The sequence below is a fragment of the Monodon monoceros genome, unplaced genomic scaffold (genome assembly GCF_005190385.1).
Source record: "Monodon monoceros isolate NGI ecotype Baffin Bay Population unplaced genomic scaffold, NGI_Narwhal_1 Super_Scaffold_2, whole genome shotgun sequence".
NCBI lineage: Eukaryota > Metazoa > Chordata > Mammalia > Artiodactyla > Monodontidae > Monodon > Monodon monoceros.
This window is the reverse complement of record NW_021703776.1, coordinates 101,977,176-101,998,297: the sequence shown is the minus strand read 5'-3', so window position 1 is coordinate 101,998,297 and position 21,122 is coordinate 101,977,176. Positions and strand designations below refer to the sequence as shown.

Here is a 21,122-nt window from a genome sequence, read left to right as displayed (position 1 = left end):
AGGAGGGGCCAGTGCACACTAAGGACCCCTCCCCTAGGAGGGGCCAGCTGCATGAGGAGGAAGGCCGCTCCAGGGCAGGGAGCGAGAGGTAGTGGGCAGCCTTGGGCTTGGTCTGTCCACCTGAGGACCTCACAGCATTTTACACATCACTGGAGACAGAAGAGCTGAAAGAACCTCGGCGGAATCCTGCAGAGTCCCCAGGCAGATGGGTCCTGCCAAGGACAGCGGTGGAAGCCACCACAGGAGGAGTCCACGCCATCACGGACCAGTGGATCCAAGTGCCCGTGTGCCTCGCCCTGCGCTGGGCCTGTGGAGGAGTAAGAGTGGCTGAGGCCACAGCTCCTGCCCTTCCAGAAGCTGCCAGAAGCTACTAATAATGGAGAGTTCCGTAACTGAATAGTGAAGACTCAGGCTGGAGTCACGGCAACATGTGGGCTGGATACTTGCTGACCCTCAGAATGGATCGTTCTCCACTTAACTGGGCCCACGTGTAGCCTTGCAGATCTGTAAACGGGTGGGTCCTGGTGCCATTCCCTTCTCCTTCTGAGTCTCCCGTCAATACTCTCAACAGAGCGAGGTCTAAGGCTGATATAAGTGGACTCTGGAAGTATAGCCAGTCCCCAGACTGCTTGAACTTTGGGACAGAATGAAATTGATGTTCAGACCCCTTCACAAAGATAGATTTTACTCAGTTCTTTTGATTAGGAAATAAAATCCACCTACAGCCCTTAATAACAGGACAGTTGCCTTTGTCAACATGTTCCACCAACTACACGGTTGTTATACCAACTGGGAGATTTGGTTTATTGGAACAGGATTCACCACTCAGTTCCTGGAGCTGGCAAAAGACAGTAACGCTCTAAAATAATGCTCTGGAAATGGGGCGCCATTCACAAGAGGTCCGATTACATGGGTTTTCTTGGAAAGACTGCATCTGTCCATCCGAGGGATGCCCTCCAAAGTCTGCCACGTGCCAGGCCATGTGCTCCCTCTGCACGTGGGTGGTTGACCAGTCCTACCTGCCCCCCACCGCCCCCGAAGCCCAGCCTCCAGGGCGGAGAATCTGGGCCTGACCTGGGCCTGACATAAGCCAAGAAATAGTAGCGTTGGTTTGACTGGTGTTCCCTTCCCAGAAAAACCAAATCATAAAGCAGTAAGGAAAACTTCAGAAAACGTACCTTTTTCTTGGATGTTTAGATTAGCAGGAAAATAAATCTGAGCCTAAAGAGACCATGTAAATGGACACTGGTTTCATTATTATCGTCTTAACATAATTGAGGAAAGGGTGCAAACCTCATCCGTGGATCGTCAGGCGGCATCATCTCCAGGTCGTGCGTGGGTCCATTTAAGCCTATGACGTGCAGGGAGATACTGGGGTTTTCACATCCAGCCTGGGAAGTAAAAGGGGACAGAGATGTGAGTGAGCCGCCTCCCGCCTGGACTGGCCTGGGCACTAAGTCTGCCAGGAGATTCACAAGAGGCTCAGTGTGGGGAGGACGGTCCTTTAAGAGGAAGCTGCTCATCCCTGCTCCCACTCCCTGGACGAGCACTGGCCTGGCAGGGCAGGAAAGACAAGGCTGCTGGGTCTGACGGCCCAGGCGCCTCTGCCCCCACAGTCGGAGATGCTGGGGTGAGGGAGGGACTCAGGCCCACACAGGGCAGGCATCAGATGGGTCACCAGCTCATGCCTCCGATTTGGAAGTGGGCGTCTGAATTCTGTTGGCCAGAATATGCTGATTTTCTATTAAAACGTGAAACCCCAAATCCTGAGCCATCTGGGCTTTATAATTGCAATTTCAGAGCACCTGTCCCAGAGTTCACTGTAAAATCAGGGGGCCTATACCTTTCTGGATTTCAGGTCATTACATCACTCCTGGATTGGGGGGGGCTCTCATAAAAGGATTCACCAGGGAAACCATTCCATTTCTAGGTGATCTCTGGCTTCCAGCCTCCTGAACCGTGAGAAATAAATGTCTGTTGTTTAAGCCACACAGTCTGTGGTGCTTGTTACGGAGCCTGAGCTGACTGATACACCTGGTGTTTCCTTTCTCTGGCTTGGGACTCTGGGGACATCACTGGCCTCACTTGGACATTGTCGCCTCTCTTGCTGCAAACTGTAGGCTGGCACGTCCCGTATTTCTGGTATACACGGCACATGGCATCAGCTCCCAGAGCCCTCTGATGGCTTGGAAGCCGAGGCCCAGGGCTCACTGGCAGAGGCTGGAGGGGTCCTTCCAAAGCAGCCCCAGGTGGACGTGAGGACCCTGTCACCAGGTGGGTGCAGGCAGAGCTGCGTCCACTCTCTTGGGCACCAGCCTCTCTCCAACTGAGTGGGCGGTAGAGGTTTCGGCATCAGGCCCTCCCTTCACGCCAGGACGCTGTGATTTGCTAACAAAGCGGGCTTTGGCTATCCGTCCCCTGCCCCACTCCTGCAGCCTTGCTGTTCTGCTGGCTTTTTGTGGGAAGCAATTAGAAACAGTATGGGTCAGAACATGACCAAGGACAGAACAGCCCAGGCCCAGGGGACCAGGCGCAGACAGGGGTCCTTCTGACCTCCCAGAATTTAAAAAAGGAACTAGAGGACAGGGTGCCCCCGAGTGGGCAGTGTGAGTTTTTGTCACCACGGACTCACAAGGGAGGTAATGTATTTTGGTTGCAATGAAGCTTAGACAAATGATTAACGGTAGTTGCATTATTTAAAAGAAAGTAAACCTGCCGACAAATTCAACTGAGCAAAAATGGGAATTTAATGCAATGTAATGGGAAATAATTAATCTTGCCACATGTGATTATCACAGCTCCACGCTGGGAGTCGGCTGGGCGGGGGAGCTGATGAATAAGCAGAGCTGTCCTGCTGCTGCTTCCCGCCTACCTTGGGGTAGTGGTAGGACTTCACGGTCGGGTAGGCGGAGCCGGTGTAGGTGGGCAGCTCCATGACCGGCACCCGGGAGTCGTTGATGGTGGCGTAGGCGAGCCGCGTACCATCTGGAGACCACCAGTGGGCGATGTGGGTCTTCAAAATCTCCTCTAAGGGAAACAAACAAAGCAGAGGACTGTGGATGGCATGGATGGAGTATCGGCCAGCGCTGCCCGGGCACCACAGGAGCTGGACAGAAAATCACGTGCCCCCTTGGGGTCATTTACAGCCTCTGAGGAGGCTTTCCTGTGCCCGGGATACACCATCTCAGAGGTGCCTGGTCTGACCACCAAACCCTAGCACAGCAAAGCCAATCAATCAAACCCAATCAGTCAAGGCCCAACCGAACAGAGGCTACTGTCTAAAAACCATTTTGGGGGCACAAGTTCGAGTACGATGAACCCAGCAAGTCCTTTCTGATTGACTTATTATTGTTCTGTTGTGGGTTATTATTTTAAGATGATCAGAAAAACAGAATTAGAGGAGATACATGCACTCTGAAGCAGGGCACACCCAGGCAGAAGCAAGTGAGGGAGTAAACTGTGTTGCAGGTTGAATCCCAGAGAATCGACTTGCAGGAGATGCCGAGGGGTCGTGCCGGCACACGGACCCCCTCACGCACAGCCGTGCAGGGGGGGAAGGCGTTCAAAGGCCAGCAGGCTCCTCACTCTGCAGCATGGAGGTGGTTTCACTCCATGTGGCAGAAGCACAGAACGGCCTTCTCTTCTACGGCACCGAAGGGGAGACAGCAGTCCTCCCAGGCTTCCACCAGGCGCACCCGTCACTCCTGCCCGCCCCAAAGAGTCTCGGCTAATTAGAGTTTTGACTAGGGGTGAGTGCTGTGGGATCTGTTATCTATTCTGGAAAGAACAATTCTACTGTGTCTTTTGAACAAGCCAAGAGAAGACACTTCCCAGGTACAGCTCATCAGAGTGCTAGGGTCAGAGGAGCATCTCGGTGCAAAACAGCTCTAATGTTCGCGGATTCCTCCTTGTACGTGCTATGTATTTTTATAAACCAAATCCCCCTAGGTTTGTTTTTAAAATAAAGATCGGTACAGCTCTATAATCACATACTGTGAGTCCCATTCAACGGTCGTTATTAGGTGTAGACCATAAACTGGCTCTGTGAGCCTGTGAGGACAGAAAGGTAACTGAGGCGCCTGAGAAAACAGAGTGAGTGCATCAATCACACAAGGAATGATGTGAATTGGAGCAGAGCCAAGGGGTGATGCTCACTGGAGGGAAGGGTCACAGAGATGAGAGAAGCAAGGCAGCAAGGCCAGGAGCTGGGCCAGCCTGATGGCCTGGCCAGGGGGGCACAGGGATCTGTCGGCAGCAGGACAGAGACGGCCGGGGGGCAGGGCCGCATCAGTCAGGGCCCTGCTGCAGTGGCTACAAAAGCATTCCACAGCCAAGTTCAGGAATGAAAGTGGGGCACTGCAACTCCTTCTCCCAGGAGACCAGCCAACCAGGCAGTCTGTCCCTCCATCACTGGCTCCACTGGCCTGGTTTCTTAGCGGGGCAAGCCCCCATGTTGCGTGGGACCCGCAGCAACAATGCTAGGAGTCAGTCCCTTCAGAAAGTGCTGGCCTCCCCCTAAATAAGTCTCCCTGGCCCTCCGCGGGCTTTCCTCCAGGCCTGCCGGCAGCCTGCAGGGACCCTGATCCAGTGTGACCCGGGGCCAGCACCAGACAGTAGAGTCTCATCCATCACGAAGCCCCTGGCATATCTGACTTCCCATCACCCAGACGCATCCCAGGCCGGCAGCACAGCTGATCAGTGAAGGATGGTGAAGGGGCCCCAAGTCCTGGGTTCTGCCCCTGTCTTGCCATCGACCGCGGAGGCCCCGAACAAGCCCCCAGCTGTCAAACAAGGGGCACAGCTGCTGCCTCTAACATGTCCTCCCTGACAGCGTTTTGTGACCTTGCGGCATCTGAGAAACGACTCAGAAGCTTCTGCAGAGTCAATAAAAACCCAAAGGCCTGCTGGGGGCGGGGGGGTTAGGAAGTGAGCCAACTCTCCATTGCTTGTAATTTTCCAGTGTCTTTGGCGGCCAGCAAAGTGACTTTCAGGTGCGGGTGTGGAAAGCAGTGATTCAGAAATGACTTTATCCAGCACCACCTGACTTCTCTGGCCGGCGCGTGTGGGACAGTGAACAACAGACTCCAGCAGATGGTCTGCTGGAACAAACAGGCACCATTGGCCATGCAACTTCTGGGGCATTCTGCTCAGTGGCGTCTGTGCTGCAGGGACATCAGGGCACGAGGGGACATCAGGGCACGAGGGGAATCACTGGGAGTGAGCGGGACACAAGGGTCAGAGGGCCAGGGAGGTGGCGTCCGCCTGAAACCAGCTGCGCGAGCCTGGCCACGGCTCTCACGGCGCATTCATTCACGGCCAGAACATCCCCACAGAAAAGCGGTGGGTGCGACAAAGGCTTCTAGAAGAGGCAGCACCGCACAAGAGCAAGCAGACAACACAGTCCCTGCTGACACAGCTCTTCTGAGGCTTCCCTTTGACCCCGAGCGACCTCCTGAAATGGGAGGAACAGCAAATCAGCAGCCTGGGGGGGTCCTGCCACCTTCAACCCCAGACGGGCCCAGGGGTGCAGGAGGGCACTGCTAGCTCCTCATCCACCTGTCATGGGCCCACCTCATTTCTAGAACTTGCCCTCAGACCAAAAGGAAACGCTCCTGCTTTGGTCTGGTCAGTGCAGGGCAGGGGGTCACACAGGCAGGGGTGAGAGAGACAAAATCAGGGGAGAAGGGAGGCCTGATGCTGGGCTGACAAGTACTATTTCTGTCCCTTCTGTCAGCAGATGCCAGAGTATTTCCATTGAGCTCAATGCACTGCTCAGAGAACACAGATGCAGAAAAGGACCACAGGCTTCAAACAATAAATGTGCTGGTCAGAAGGGAATCTGGAAACCACACAGTTCAGGGATGACAAATATCTGGTGTGTGTGTTGGCAATGTTCCTTTCAATTCCATCCCACAGCAAGATGATCACAAATAAAAAAGAAATTCCTCCATGCCAAAGGCCGGGCCATACACAATGGGTGGCTTCCGTTTATTTTCCCCAAATGCCCTGTAACACATTGTTCCTTGGCGTTTCTATTTTCCTGTGAGTTAGCTGCTCATTAAAGAGATAAAGTAAGGATAAGAAACTCTGGGGAAAAGGACCAGGCAAATGAAATCGTGACACTTTTGTGTTAACTGAGAACGTCCCTATTCTCCACATGTTCTCTTCAAGCTTCTAGCTTCATGAGGCAGTTGGCTTAAATGCCATGAATCAAATGTAGTTTATGGATAGAGTTTTGCAGGGAAAAAAAACCTATTTCATCAACTAAATTAACTGCATGAACGCTTGGCTTGGAACAACAGGAGAAACTTGCCTTTCTGAGCAAGTACAAATAACTCGTGAGAACAGGAGGATACAGCTTTCCTTCCACCTTCCCTGTCCCGTCCAGGGACCTTCTCAGAATCAAGTAAGAAAGATACATTTGGGGACATTCACTTGAAGAGGCAGAAATTTTTATCCATGCAGCTTAAGCTCACGGCAGGATCTGGACCCCTTTCCCTCATTTCTTGGCATCATGTCTCAAAGAAGCCAAGTCCACCACGTGAATTGTCATTCACGCCACACACGTTAAGGGCATATCCATATCCGGAAGGACAAAATCCCCTTCGGGTTCAAGGTGATGAAGGCCAGTCCAGCCAAGAGGAGGAATTCTCGAGTCTTCCAGATGCAGAATAAGAGGGGGCCCTCAAGGTCGGTCCACCACAGTTGCCCGTAATCACTTAGGGAGGTTCTCAGGGAAACGCAGGAACGGTGGGTGCTTTCTGTTACAGACGCTCGGGCCCACTCCAGGCAGCACCGTCAGTATATACTGGGGTGGGGGAAGGGCACAAGCCCCTTTTAAGCAAAAGCTCTGCGGGTGACTTTCGTGTACTTGCCGGTTAATATATCACATCTGATCAAACAGGCACTGCATTCTGGAAATGCATGCCTATGGTCTGCTGACAGAAAAATGTCACCTGCCATTTCAGTAAACAAAGGATGCTGCTGCCTTAAAGCCACCAGCCACTGCAGCCCACGGTGCGCCCTGAGGGGAATTCAGGATGGAGAAAAACAGGATACGGGCCCTAGATCGTGATGATGCATATCTAGGAATAATTTCAGTGAGACCAGACTCCTGCATCTTCCCATACATAGAAAAGCCCTACAATCATGAACTTGAGATGTCTGGTTTTTGTGATTAGCAGTACTTTTTTGATATTTCATCACATGATTTTTTTCAGCAAAAACTCCTGTAATATCCCGGTTCCTCCCTTTCCTCTTTGGAACAGTCCCTCAGAGCTATCTGAGAGGCTCTCTCCCAGGCTATAGTCCTCAGTAAGGCCCCTGATTAAGACACAACTTGCATCTTTTAGGTTGTGTGTTTTTTTCAGTTGAAGGTCTTATTAGCATATAGGAAACAGGCTTCCAAATTATTTGGGGGGGAGTATATATACCTACTTGAACAGAAGAAGAGTAGGTTCTGCTTAAAAGTTCGTTGTAGGTTGAACTGTGTCCCCCTCTGGTACCCATCCATGTGACCTTATTTGGAAATGGGGTATCCTAATCTCTGGTACCCACCCATGTGACCTTATTTGGAAATGGGATCACTGCAGATGTAATTAAGATGTACATTAAGATGAGGTCGTATTGGAGGCGGGCAGGGGCCCCTAATCCAATATGACTGGTGACCTCATGAGGAAAAGTAAAGAGACAAAGAGACAGACAGGGGACAATGCCAGGTGACGGCAAAGGCGGAGAGTGGGGTGATGGGTCTAAAAGCCACGGAACAGCAAGCGTGCCACCACCAGATGCTGGAAGCGACACCCTGATTTCAGACTTTCAGCTTCTAGAATTGGAACACATCTCTGCCGTTTAAAGCCATCCAGTTTGTGGTCTTTTGTTATGGTAGCCCCAGGAGTCCGCACAAGGTCATGACTGTATTGGCTGCCATAGAACCAGCTCCTTGCTGGGAGAACGCTGGTAGGAGAGAGTCAGCTGAATTCTGCCCTGAAACTCAGCAGGGTGAATTTCTAAGCCAGACCTGACAAGGATGGGGGGTGCCCACTGGCCTAAGCCCTAACAACAAGCTGGCCTGGACCTGGCCTCCTCCGCCCCCGGCGCACACGCACACACGCACTCACACACGCACTCACGCACGCACACACACGCATCTGATGCTGAGCGTGCTGGGCTGCATCCTGCAGGTCCTGGCACGGACCGTCCCAGCCTCCAATGGGCGGATCGAGTTGGCTTGTCTCAGCTTCCACCCAACATGCTGGGGACCTGCTGTGACTGGGACCCTTCCTGAACCCGAGTCAGATTCAAGGACACTTTTTGGTTGAACACATATTTAACATGTGCCGGACCCTGCTGCAAGCACTTTGCATGAAACAACTCATCTGCTCCTGACAGCCCTCCCCGCGCTAGATCAGCCGCTCTTCTTGAGATCTAAGCGCCTGCAGTTACACGCCAAGGTTCTGCCCGCCCTCCTGGCCCGGACCCGGCGCGTCACTGCCGAGCGCTCCCCGCACAGTCTTCAACCAGGAAAGTCACCAGCAATCACCACGGGGACACAACAGCAGTAGGAGTCTCAGAGCCAGGCTCGGGGTCAGAGCCACAGCCCGAGGCCTCCTCGCTCCTCAGACGGCCGGCTCTCCTGACCGGACCCCTCTCCTGCGCTGTGCCCCCCCGAGGCCCCACCACGCCCCACTGTGTCTGCTCACGCCTGGCAGGGAAACCTCCACCGTCCTTTCCTGAGCCTGATGACCAACGAGTGCATGTGCGCCTGACGGACGTCATGTTTTATTCTACAGCCTTCACCCTCGCCACATACTTCACTTGCCTTTGCTAATCTTGGATACTCACAAGAACCCTGGATTAAGCCCCTTTTTATAGCTGAGAAACTGGAGGTTGAGAGAAATTAACTTGATGGAGTTGAAGACTGACAGCTCAATACATCCTAAACCCTATGCCAGAGCACTGGAGAGATGAAATTCTGTAGTCTGAAATGTAGTAAACAAAATGTGACCACCACTCCCACCCCTCACCCAGGTGAGCAGAAACCTCAGGACGGTAGGGGTTGGGGACACAGGTCTCTTTCTTTTGGGGGGAAATTAGAGAAAGCCCTTGGGGAGGTGGCATGTGACCTGTTCCCCAATAACCCATCCTTTCTTTTAGGAAAGGAAGCAATGAATCACAGCTGGGCACATGGTCTTCCAGAATAAAGACCCTTCCCCGCCTCCTGTGTGTAGCGGGGGGAGGTGTGAAGTCAGGTGTGAAGGGGGGAACTCTTGCCCATGGGCTAGGTCAGAAGGTCTGAGTAACTCCAGGTCCTCCTTTAAAGGAAAGGGGGGGTCCACTACTGCCTTTTCCCTGCCCTGCTGGCTGGAGAGCAGACACAAGGTGAGACTTTGTAGACCAAGCAGGTGGCAAACGCCACAGTATGGACTTAGGGGGTCCAGAGTAGGTCACAAAGTTCCTGAGGTCCTCAACATCAGACAAGTCCACGGAGTTAGAGCTGTAGGTCAATATCACTCGCAAGTAGAAGACAGAGTGCCAGCCATCTAGGGGGTCTGCAAAGGACCCGCGCCCAGGAAAGCACACTCACTCTTCTGTCTTCCGACAGCACTTTAACAAGGAAGAGTGACTTCTACTTCCATTCGCAAGCTGAGGCCGGACCTGCAATCCCCCAGGGGGCGACCTCTGCACCAGATGTCGGAAAACGGGGGTCCACAGGGGTGACGGAGGGTCGTGCAGACCTGGAAGGGCGTGGGGAGAGGCAGCGGGGAGAGACAGTGGGTCACGGGAGGCCGGGGACAGAGGCAGTCTTGCGTCTCCCCGACTGATGCAGCCCAGGCTTCCCCAGGCGACAGGCCACACGGGACTGGGTCTGGCTGAAAAGAACAGACTAGGGGCCGCAAACATGAGACAGAAGGGAGATGAGAGGCTTCAGAGTCCTTTGGGGAACCTGCTGCCGTGTTCTCTCAGGGCTCTTGCAATGCACGTGCTCCTGCAGGACCGGCTCCTGCAGCCTCATCTTCCTGGGGCAGGCGGGAAGGCCAAGACCCATTTTTATCAGGAGCAGAAGGCTAAATCTGACCACACACGCACATTTCTATGAGCTGCGTAGCTCGGGATGGGGGAGGGGTGGAGAGACACTTCTGCGTTCTCTCTGCGTTTCTGAACGGCCAGAGGTCACAGACAGCCCCGCTGCGGCGCCCCCAACACTAAGAATGCTCATCCCCCTGCCCCCAATTCAGCTGTCCGCCATTTCTACACTTTAGTTATTTCCCAATCTGATGCTCCAGCTTACTACTGGGGCGGGCCAGCCACACCATGAATTCCCTGCTGCCTGGATTTTCTGTCGAGAATGCAGTAGTCAGGAAGCAGACTGTGTTATCTTAGAGATACCATGTAAATTCATAGACTGCCTCCAAAAGCAGAAAACAAGATGTCCCTGAATTTATAATTGCTGCAGAAGTGGCTAGACCATCGCTTAAAGCAAGAGGTTCACAGGAGGCCTGTGTGTCTATGGCTTCCAAACCCCCAGTCTCGTAAGCTTGACCGATTACCTTTTATTGTTTTTCCCGAGGCCCTGTAGGCTCCTGTGCCACACCTGGTCCGTGAATTTAACTACTGGGTGGACTCATTTGGGGGAGGTCTTAGGGTGCACAGCCACTTGGAGTAGACAAACTTCAGAAGCATCTTCCAAGGCTGAACGCATAGAACCCTCCTGACGTCATTTTTGGGTCATCAATGCTCTTTGTCTCCCTGGGGAGTCGTTTACACCTTAGTATAAATTCCTCTACTGAGCTCGACACCTTGCTTAGCATGGCAGACAGTAGTTTCCAAAATCGGCCCTGGCAACATTTCTGGGACTTGACGCTCTCCCATTAATAAGAGGTGAAACCTTGGTCCCTTCCCCTGGACCCGGAGCAGTCCTCTGCAGCCGCTGAACCAACAGGATGCAGAAGTGGCGTGTGTGGCTTCTAAGGCTGGGTCACGAGAGGCTGTGTGCTCCCGCTCCGGGCTCTCTCCGGCTTGGGCTGCTCCCCATCGAGACCGCCCACCACACTGTGGGAAAGCCCAGTCACGTGTCAGGTGTCCCTGCCAGCACAGCTCGGGGCCCAGCTAGCAGCCAGCATCAGCCATGGGACACCTGAGGGAGCGCACCTTCAGGTGGCTCCAGCCCAGCCTCCCAGCTGGTGCAGAGGAGAGAGAAGAGCTGTGCCTGCCAAGCTCTGCCCACCTTACAGGAGCCACTGTTTAAGCCTTTGTATTTAGACCACTGAGGACAACTTCAGCTAAGAAAAGCTTTGAAAAGAGAGATGGCGGAGGGAGGAGGAAACCTGGGCTGGTGTGGTGGGCTCCTGTTCCTGCGTGGTCATCTCTCTTTGGGTTTTCCCTGCTCTCTCCTCTTCACTTTCACCGTGGGCACTTGAGGGAGCTTCCAGCACTTATGCCGCTGCCCTCTATTTACCCGCTCCACGCCCGGGCAGGGGACCACGTGTCAGAGATGTTCATTCATCCAGCTGTCCGCCCACTCATCACTCAGTGGATAACCAAACGTCTAATAAAGCAGACAGAGGACGCGCTCTGTGCTGGACACACAGAGAAACTGGCTCTTATGACGTTCTTTCAGTGACTCGGAGAACGAGAACCATGTTTGCTGACTTGTACCCCTCCCCTGAGGAGGCACTTTAGAACGAAGCTCTCAGGTCTGAATTCAAGTGTATTTTTGAAGTAGGGGGTCCCAGTGTGGGCCTCGGCCAGGATTCAGACAAATGTGAGGAAGGCAGGAGGTGCTGCTAAGAGCTGGATTTCCCGAGGCTCGGGGACGGGGAGGGAAGAGGCAGCCAGTCTCTGGTCTCTGTGCTGGTCCCGTGGCCTGGCCCTGGGGGCAGAGCCTTGCCTCCTGGGGCCTCCTGCCGCCCCCCGTGCCGGGCAAGATGGCCCCACGCTCCTGAGCCGCGTGCCTCACATGTAAGTAGATTCCCGCCCCCCATCCCCTCCCTTACTCTAAATTCCCATGCTGGTGTGAAGGAGGCATTAAGGTCCTGATCAGGAAGATAATCAAGCGATAATCAAACACAGGCAAACATTAGGAGCCCTGAGCTGGAAGGTGTGCTTTCCGGGGAAAAGAAGCCAAGTCTGGAGAACTTGCAGGAAGGTGAACCTGGCAGGGACACAGGCCGGTGGCTGGAGAAGCTGAAGACACAGGGCCCCTTCTCAGGCCCAATCTTGTGCTCATTATCAGAGTTTTTTTCTGAGGAGGGTCCCCCAGGTCACATGAGCTTTGGGCCCCACAACAGTGAGAAATGTCCTAGTAGAGAGAAAAGTGACTTTTGGAGAAAAATCCACACAAAAATAGCATCGCCTAGGAAAATGGTTTCCACCTGCTATTCCGGAGGCCACTTGCCATCTTGGGGAGACCCGGACCCCAGCTCTGATCCCGCGGCTTTGGGCCTCTCCTCCTTGACTGTGAAATCAGGGGTTTGGCTTACATTACTTTTTCTCAACCTTTCTGAATACGAGCACACCTCCTTACAGGAAAACACTGCAGATTCCACATTTTAATCCAGTTTGAAATAGTCAATGTGTCTTTTAGAATAATTTGTATTTCGTTCATCACAAGAGCACCTGCACATACTGGACGGACAGTTAACTGTACGGTGGCGTACAGTTTATTTGGTCCCACGGACAACCAGGCACGGGCCCGGATTCGCAGACGCCCCGACCGGGCCCCACGGCCCATTTCCCCATCCTGACTTAGATGTGGACGGAACTTCCTTTGAGCAGGTTCTAGAATGTCTGCCACCACACAGAACACCATCCTGTTTCCTGAGCTCCTGGCAAAGTAACCAGCAGCCACGAGCAGAGGGTGGCCAAGGCTGCGGCAGGCTTTGTCTACTGGAAATCTGTGAGTCTAGACCAGCCCGAAGGCAGGCCGGGGCACGGCGGGCACACTCGGGATGTGGCGGGAGGTGCAGAGCAGACCTGGTGCTCGGTGAGGACACGAGCTCGGCCCCCTACTCCTTGGCCCCGGCCTCTCTGAGCAACTCCTGATCTGCCCGCCGACCTGCCCACAGAGGACCTGGAGGTGGCCTCCAGAGCTCCAAAGCCGCTGGCGTGCTGGTGTCAGTGAGTGCGGTCGCGGACCCTTGTTGAAGGTCAACATTCCCGCCTGTGTGCCCAGGACCTTCCCCCAGTGAACACGCTGAACACCAGCTCCTCGAGCGCTGCGATGCATGCATGCTCTGGGGTATAGAAGAGACTCAGGGAATTGGCTTCTGCCTTAAGGATCTCACACAAAAGGGAAAAACCTTACCAGGGACCAGGAAAAACGAGACCTGCACATAAGCATCTGACTTCCCTCATCCTCAGGGCAGGCGGCCACAGGAAGAAGGGGCTCTTGCTGCAGAATGACTTTGCCTGCATTTAAAAAATCATGCAAGACCCCAAGCAATGAAGGCTTGTCGGCCCAGTGTCAGTTGTGCGCTGTCTTTGGGTGGGGAGGTCAGGTGCAGGAGAGAAGAGGGAGCCTGCGTGAACTGGGCTGGGCTTCTGCAGACACCATGCAGATCCCTGCAGGGCAGTCACTTCCCCAGGGGCTGCAGGGGAGGGGTGGGTGAGGGCGGGGGAGAGGCTGCATGTGATCCTTGGAGGGACCAGAGGTGGATGAGGAGGACGGTGTCGACCATGGTGGCAGACCTCGTTTTCCTCTGTTCTGCTCTAATGTTCAATGAGTAGCACGTGTGCTAAGTCAGGTATCACACAGTGCTGACCACTGGGTGGCGGTCGGACGGGAGGGTGACTCTGCCCATCCCCGAAGGCGTCATGGAGAGGGACCTGGAGGGAGCCACGTGCACAGCGTCCTGCCCTACACACGTCGGCATGCGGTGCTCAGGAGGGTGGACCCTGGAGCTAGACTCTTGAGCTTCACATTCTGGCAGGGCCACTCACAAGCTGTGTGACCTTAGGCAAGTGACTCAGTCTTTTGGTGCCTCAGTTTTCTCATCTGTAAAATGGGGATGATAACAGTATCTAGCTCACTGCGTTGTTGTAAGAGTTATATTAGTTATTATACACAAATACACTAGCAAGTCCTGCACAACATCTGTTATTATCATAGAATGCACATCAGCCTGGGTCTTTGGAGATTGGTAGTCAGGGTCCCAACTGAGGGAGCAGAAGCTCAAATGGAAGATGAGCCTGGACCAAACTGATATGGCCACTGTGGTACGGCCTTGTGTCTGGTGTGCCTGGGCACCTGGTGACAGAACCAGCTCGCCATCAGGGAAACCTCACTATCGATCACCCTCGCTGCTGGTCCTGGTAATTGGAGGAGAGAAAAAGCAAATGGCTCACGCTCCCTGGAGGGCCCTGGCGGGTTATCTCTGCCTCGCTGGGAACAGCAAGCCTCAGGGGATACACTAGGTGCTCAGGGCAAGAAGCGTTGTTGCTTTTTCATTGTTCATTTTGTAAAGCGCCTGAAAAAGTTATATTGCCTGCAACAAAAGAACCCCAAACCCACCCCCACTGAACTCCTCCCTACTTTTCTTTTTTATAATTAATAAAACCTTGGCGAGGATAGTAACGCTAGGAAGACAGGGCTGATCCAGGCAAAGTGAAGAAGAAAGCGGAGGTTACCTCATCTGGCAGCCCTGACACAGACAGCACTTCACTGTGACCCCTCCCCTAACCCCAGGTCTGGGCCAATCATTCTTTCCTTCTTCCCATCAAAACTTACAGGCAAAACGTTCACGCGCGTGTGTCCATGTGCGTGCGTGCGTGTTTCAGTAAGTTTTCATTTACCCCTCCAAACAACCACTCCAGGTAGGTAACATTATTACCTTTATTTTTCCCTTAAGGAACTTAAAGGGATAAAAGTTTAAATATTTGGCTCAAACGACACAGCTAGTATGTGAAAGGAGTATATCTGTGGAAAACACTGAAAGAGACATTTATTTGGTATCTTCCCATCTCCATTCTGCTTTTCCTACCGCTCTCCCACCACAGTCCCTGTGCCCATCTGTGATTTTGGATCCTGTGCGTGCCACTGAACATGAAATGAACATGAACTTGGTCAGCAGATCGCAAATCATCCCCCTACTGCTACTCTCTGCAAGGCCAACTGCCAGGTGGTCAGGTAGCCCTGGAGAGAGTCTGCCATTTGTGCCCTGGCACTGACCAGAAACGGTTTTAAGTTCAGCTCCTGAAATGTGTTCCATTTAAAAGAGAACGTTCCACCACAGTACTCTTGGATAGTAACTTAATAATCTATAATAGTGATTGGTTGAGGTAAAATGTATTATCAACCCTACAGTGATTTTTAATTTCCTTAGACAGTCATATTTTTCTTCCTGGTATTTTGCCAAAGCTGATCATCCTGTTAATAATATTCACAAGAAAGTTAAAAATGACTGACATTCTGAAATTGGAATTTTAACTGGATAGTGACTTAACTACCAACTGAGATTTACCTCCGTTTGTATTTATGAAGAAACCATTTCTTAAAAGTGCTGACTCTATTTTGTCCTCTTCTGAAAGTTAGAATTTTTCACCACAAAGCAAAATTATAGCCTTAAAATTATATGTAACATTTCTTTTATACATTGACTTCAGCTTTAAAATTAGAAGACGAGAATATTTCCTTTTAGGATGCACTGCAGAAAAAGCTCATTACATTACATATTTTCAAAGAAAATCCTAACAGAGCAACAGTCACCTTAATCAGCCTGAGATAGTCTGCATAATCATTTCTTAATATCAGTGAAAACGTATTTTAAAAATAATGGATATCAAAAACAACGTGTATCAGGAAATTAGGTCTCAAGTTTTTGTATTTATTTCTAAAAAAGAAAGTTAATTAACTGAATTATAAACAGCACTCGGAACAGTTTCCACACCTATAACTGCAGCAAATTATGAAATAGTCTTGGTTCTATTGTTCAAAGAACGAGAAGCTGCCTTTCGACTTGTACAGATAGGTGCTGACTAGGGAGACACAGCTCAGAAATTCGGCGTGAACGACGGGAGGGGGATCCAGGTCAACCCAGGTACGGTCACACGGTGGTGCCGCGCTGCCTTTAGTGTGGACAGGAGGCTGCAAAGCAGGCAAATCTCTGAGCTCAGGGCCAAGCCACTGCCCACAGCCCACGCCGTCCCCACCTGTTCCCGCCCCCTGAATTTCCCGGTCCTGCACCTGGCCTCAGCCTGCAGTCGCTCAGTGTGCCTCAGGCTGAAGACGTGAGGTCCCAGTTCCAGGTGGGAAGGTGAGCTGTACCCTGCCCCAAGCCCAGACCACGTACCCGAGCGGAGAGTTCTTCCTCCGAAACCAGCTGTGCCCGTGGAGGGGAGAGGACGGAGAGGTGGTGGCGATGGTCCGGGGGAAGCCCCCACTTCCCCACCCCTTCCCTCCCCCCTCCCCTCCCGCCCCACCCCTTCTTTTGAAGCAGCCGAGGTGGTTGCCATGGACGGCCTGAGCGGGAGGGCTCCATGGATTTCACACAGGGACAGTCCTGGGGGGTCAACAGGTGTGTGCTGGTACTACTTGCACACCCAGGCCCTCCCAGGCTGGCCCCCGGCGTGCACCTTCGTGCGCCCGCGTATAATATTAAGCCGAATTACTGAACAATGACACGAGTCCCATAAACCCCCGCTAAGTCCTGTTTTGTAACTTTGGCAACCCAACAATTTAAGGCTACATTTTAGTTCTACAGTGTTCAGAGGAAGGAAAGGCAAGATTTAGAGTCTGGGCGGGGCTGGAGGAAGGGGAGGGGAGGCCTTGGCGGAGCGGGATCAGGTCGCCCCTGGGAGGCCTCCCCTCTCCTGTGTCCAGAGCTGCTCAAATCCAGTGAGAAAGACACCCCAGGCCGGAGGGCAAACATGGTGCCCACACGGTGCGCGGCACACAGTGAGTGCTCAATAGATGTCTTGAACTAGACTAAAGAGAGGTGATCAGAGCGAAGGGGGCCCATCCCGTGGGGTCACGTCCGTCCATAGGGCTTCCCCTGCCTTTGACGTGGACCCTACAGACTTCCCCAGCTCTCTAGCCCAGCCTGCGCGTCCAGGCCCCGGGACAGCCTGAGATCAGAGCAGCACCGACAGGGCATCGTCCCTCACAAGCGTCCTGCAAACAGAAAATGCTCCGCAAATGAGAGCGTGAGAACTACCAGTGGTGGTGCCACAGAAATACCCACGACGGCCACATTCATGGGGTTTCCCGGGAGCCAGGACGGGAGCTGGGCCAAGCTACACGTCTTGGTCCACGGCTCACTTTCTGGCAAAACCCCAACCCTGGTTAAATGCTGGTCACCACCAGAGTGACAACTGCACACTGTCCCCCACTCCTAGGTCCTGAGCACCGCTGTCCCCTACTGTGGTGGCCAGTGCTAAAAGGTGGGGTGTGCTTCCGGGAGGGTCGTGGACACCCAGGGTCAGAAAGGTGAAATGGAAATCGTTCTATTTGTTACGAATGTGGCATTTTCCGAGAGCAACAGCACAAGTAGCAACAGCCGTAACTCGACGACAGCCTGACAGTGACCGTGGTGCTGGGCGCTGCACGGGTTACTGCGGATCCACAAGGCTCCACCTCCCACCTCCCAGAGGAGGCGGGTGAGGCTCCTGCCCAGGAATTAATTCGCTGCAGTTCGGACAGCGGGTAAGTGGTGGAGTCAGTCCAGGGCTGCCAGACCCCAAGACCCGTCTCTTCCCACGACACGACTCTCACCGGATGGTCGACTTCACCTCGACAACTGCAGGTTGGCAACCTTCTGAGAGCCTATGATTTTTGGTCCATTTACGGAGTGAAATGCAAATATATACACTGTAAAGCAGACAGCGCTGGAAGGCAAATGGAGATCAAGTGGTTCAGGGCCAATTATAGAGCAGCTCTTCCAGGGGGTGAGGTCAGCTTCTCCCTCCCCGGGGCCGACGGGTCTCTGCTCTGGGTGAGCTTGCGACGGCACCCGGGTACCCTTCCCAGTGCCTTCTTCCGGCGCACTCATTCCTAGCTAACCATCTACACTACCAGCTCTAAGTGGAGCAGGAACTGTGAGTTCCCGCGGCCCTGGGAATAATGCAGGGCAGGAGATAAAACTCCAGTTATGAGGAGCTGACCTTTGAGTTAGAGAAGGGCTCCAGTGGGAGTCCCCATCCTCTGAGGGAACTCACTTCTAAGATAAAGGCGGTATATTTTAGTTGTGTTTTGTAGGATCAGCAGTTCTTTAATGAATCTTCTCAAATCTGTACAATAGTTGGCTGAAAATTTCAACTTCATTTTAGAGTGAAATGCAACAGTCACCATGAGTTAATTCTCCCTTTGCCAAGATACAAAGAGCTATACGAAACTCTAAAATCAAGTGAACTCTGCTCTGTTTCCTCTAATGCTTTTTGGCCAAGTGCAGTCCAAAGGAAAAGGGCTGCCAGAATCTCTCTGTGAATAAAATAACTGCAGGTAGAAATTTCCAGAAGCCTGAGAAGAGTGTGCTAGTACTTCTGGGGTTGGGGGGATCTCACAAGGGAGGGGCTTTGTTAAGAAGCACCCAACAGGATCAGGCGCCAAAGGACACGAAGAGAAGGCAGAATCCACCGGGGCTGTGTCCTCACCGCAAACACGGGTCTCCCTCTTTCTCCCACGGGGAGGCTTTATCTCCTGGTCAAGGGACGGGGCCTTGGGCTTCCTGGGGGCCTCCAAACCCTACAGAGTTGATCGCCTACAGATGGTTTTTTTCAAGCTGTGCCTCTGGAACTCGGAGGGGAAGTGCCTTGCTGTGAAGACAGGACCCAGCTCAGCACTTTGCCCTGGTCCTCCTCTGACTCTGACTCGCAGAATGTTCTCTGGAGCCTCCCAGCCTCGCTCACATGTGCCTGAGCTCAGCTTCTCCCAGTCTGGCTGCTTCTTCTCTTCTTGATAAATGCTGCAGGAAGGACCACTTTCGCAACCAGACAACACCCTGGGCTCTGGGACCAACAGGCCCCACGTGCCCTGAGCTTCACCGTAATCTAGTGCGACGGGAAGGGCAGGTACGTCACCTGTCCTACTAATGACCCAAAGCTCATCGTGTGCCAGGTACTACGACCACCCTACTGACATCCTAGCAACCGTGGGGCTGCTTCTGTGATTCCATTTCACAGAGGAGAAAGCTGAGGCCCAGGGACATGGGCAGCTTGCTCAAAGGGAGTGCCAGAGTCTTGACTGGACTCTGGCCTTGGGGAGTGTGGAGTGGACACTTCCCCAGGGTTGTTTCCCAGACTCGCAGGACGGTAGAGGGTGGGGCTGGCTCAGTGTCCAGATTCCTGGTCCACTGCTCGTCCAAACACTGCCGGGGCACGGCCAACCAGGGGCCGAGCCTACAGCCCGTTTCCCCTGCCTGCCCCGAGCAGTCCGGCAGCTCGGGCTACGGCTCAGCATTTGGAGGCTCCATCCGTCTGGGTCACATCGGTGTTACAGAGTCATCTTTTAATGAGGCAAGATGCAGAACAGGTGCAGACGGTGAGACAGCGTTTGGGATCATTCCTGAAACACCCGGCCCCGTGGGTTCTCACTGTTAATAACTGCTTGCCACTACACCCCCGTTGCTGTACAGACTGGGGAAAACCAAAGCGCCGGAGAAATCGGGGTCCTGGAAAACTGCAAAAGACATAAATAACCTGCCTGATGTATCTGTACTCGGAAATAAATGGCCTCATTCTAAATACAGAAAATCTTATTTATTCCCGCGTGCATCTGCAGCCTTTTTCTGTCACTAAATATTTTATCCGAGGTGCCGAGAGCAGAATTAAATGGGAGTTAAAAAAGAAATCAGCGAACATCAAGCCAGGAGGCAAAAGGAGCTTTTACCTCGCCGTGCTCGCAGCCTACCTGGCTCATCAGCACCGTGTGATTTGCACATTACTCACCGCAAGCATCTCATCTCAGACTGCTCTGAGCAGTCTGCCAATTCCTGCAAATCAGCACTGGAGTACCAGGCCGACGCACCCCTATATTCCTGGGCTGGCCACCAGGGGGCAGCATCCTCAGGGAGGAGACACGAGTCTGGGTTTGATTTTTATTCCACGGCATGATCACTCAGATGTTCATGATAACCTTGCTGGCTGCTAATTTGCAGCTTCTCCAAACACCGATAGATTGCCTCAATTCTCCCGTCCTCCTTTTCTTATTCTGCGGGGAAAAAGTCCACAAATTCATCTCCAGTGGCTGGCGAGTTTTAAGTAGGAAATTGTCAAGAAGCTGCTCTTGTAGGGTGGGCACCCAAGGCCTCTGATGGCCCTTTGATGACCACCTGCAAATCCGTCTGCCGTGTAAAAGCAACTCGGCCACTCTCCTTGTCATTGTCCCGCGTGAAGGGCAGTGTTTTAGGACTCCAGCGATGCCAAAAGGAGCCAGCCACACTGAGGGCAAAGAAAGTCCTCAAACTTTTGTTAAATCTCTCTTTTTTTGGTAAAATCTCTGTCTCTCTCTGCCTCTTTCTGTCTCTGCCTTTCTGTCTCTCTCTCTCTCTCTCACACACGCTCACTCACACACACACACACACTCCTTCCTCATCTCCTGCTAAGCATCACCTGTTTCAGTGTCATCTGCTTTGGGAGATCTCAGTGCGGGAAAAATCACTTCCTTTTTCCTGATCCTGTAGCATCTGAGTCAGAGTCAGTAAAGCCCCACTACCCCGAGAAGGCCAACTCCCTGGCAGCCTGAAAGGTTTCCTTTACATAGTTTTCAATTCCCCCTTCAGCTCTTTGTTCCCTTAATGATGATTTTTCCAGAGTCAGTTAAATTTACAATGAAACAAAGGTAATTATATAAAACTCTAGCACACAGAAAGAGACCCACATGGCCCAGCCTGAGTGGAGAGCACCTGGACATCGTGGCAGGTAGCAAGACCCCTGCCTCACCTGGTCTTCTGCAAATCTCAGCCATGACCACTCAGGACGGTTTCTCATTTCCGGCTTTCAACCCGCATGGCCACCAAGGTGCAGTGTGTTATGCTCCCTGAGGAGTCCAAGGAAACCTTCCTTTGGCCCAGGAACATAGGGGGACTTCTGGCATGCTGAGGATCTGGGGAGGACTTGCCAGGCGCTGAAGTCTGTGCCTCTGTCCCTAAGTTCTGGGGGCTCTGACCCCAACTCCCTTTAGGACCCAG

The 21,122-nt window shown here is 52.9% G+C and overlaps 1 protein-coding gene across 2 annotated transcripts in view; it reads right to left on the bottom strand.

Annotated features, from left to right (window-relative positions):
* DPP6 (dipeptidyl peptidase like 6) overlaps window positions 1-21,122 on the bottom strand; it is a 764,679-nt gene that overhangs the window by 124,026 nt on the left and 619,531 nt on the right. For both annotated transcript variants that reach the window (XM_029234469.1, XM_029234470.1), the window contains exons 9-10: window positions 2,873-3,027; window positions 1,294-1,391 (exon numbers count right to left, since the gene is read on the bottom strand). In XM_029234469.1, the coding sequence (XP_029090302.1) occupies window positions 1,294-1,391; window positions 2,873-3,027 (253 nt within the window). The remainder of the gene's footprint in view (window positions 1-1,293; window positions 1,392-2,872; window positions 3,028-21,122) is intronic.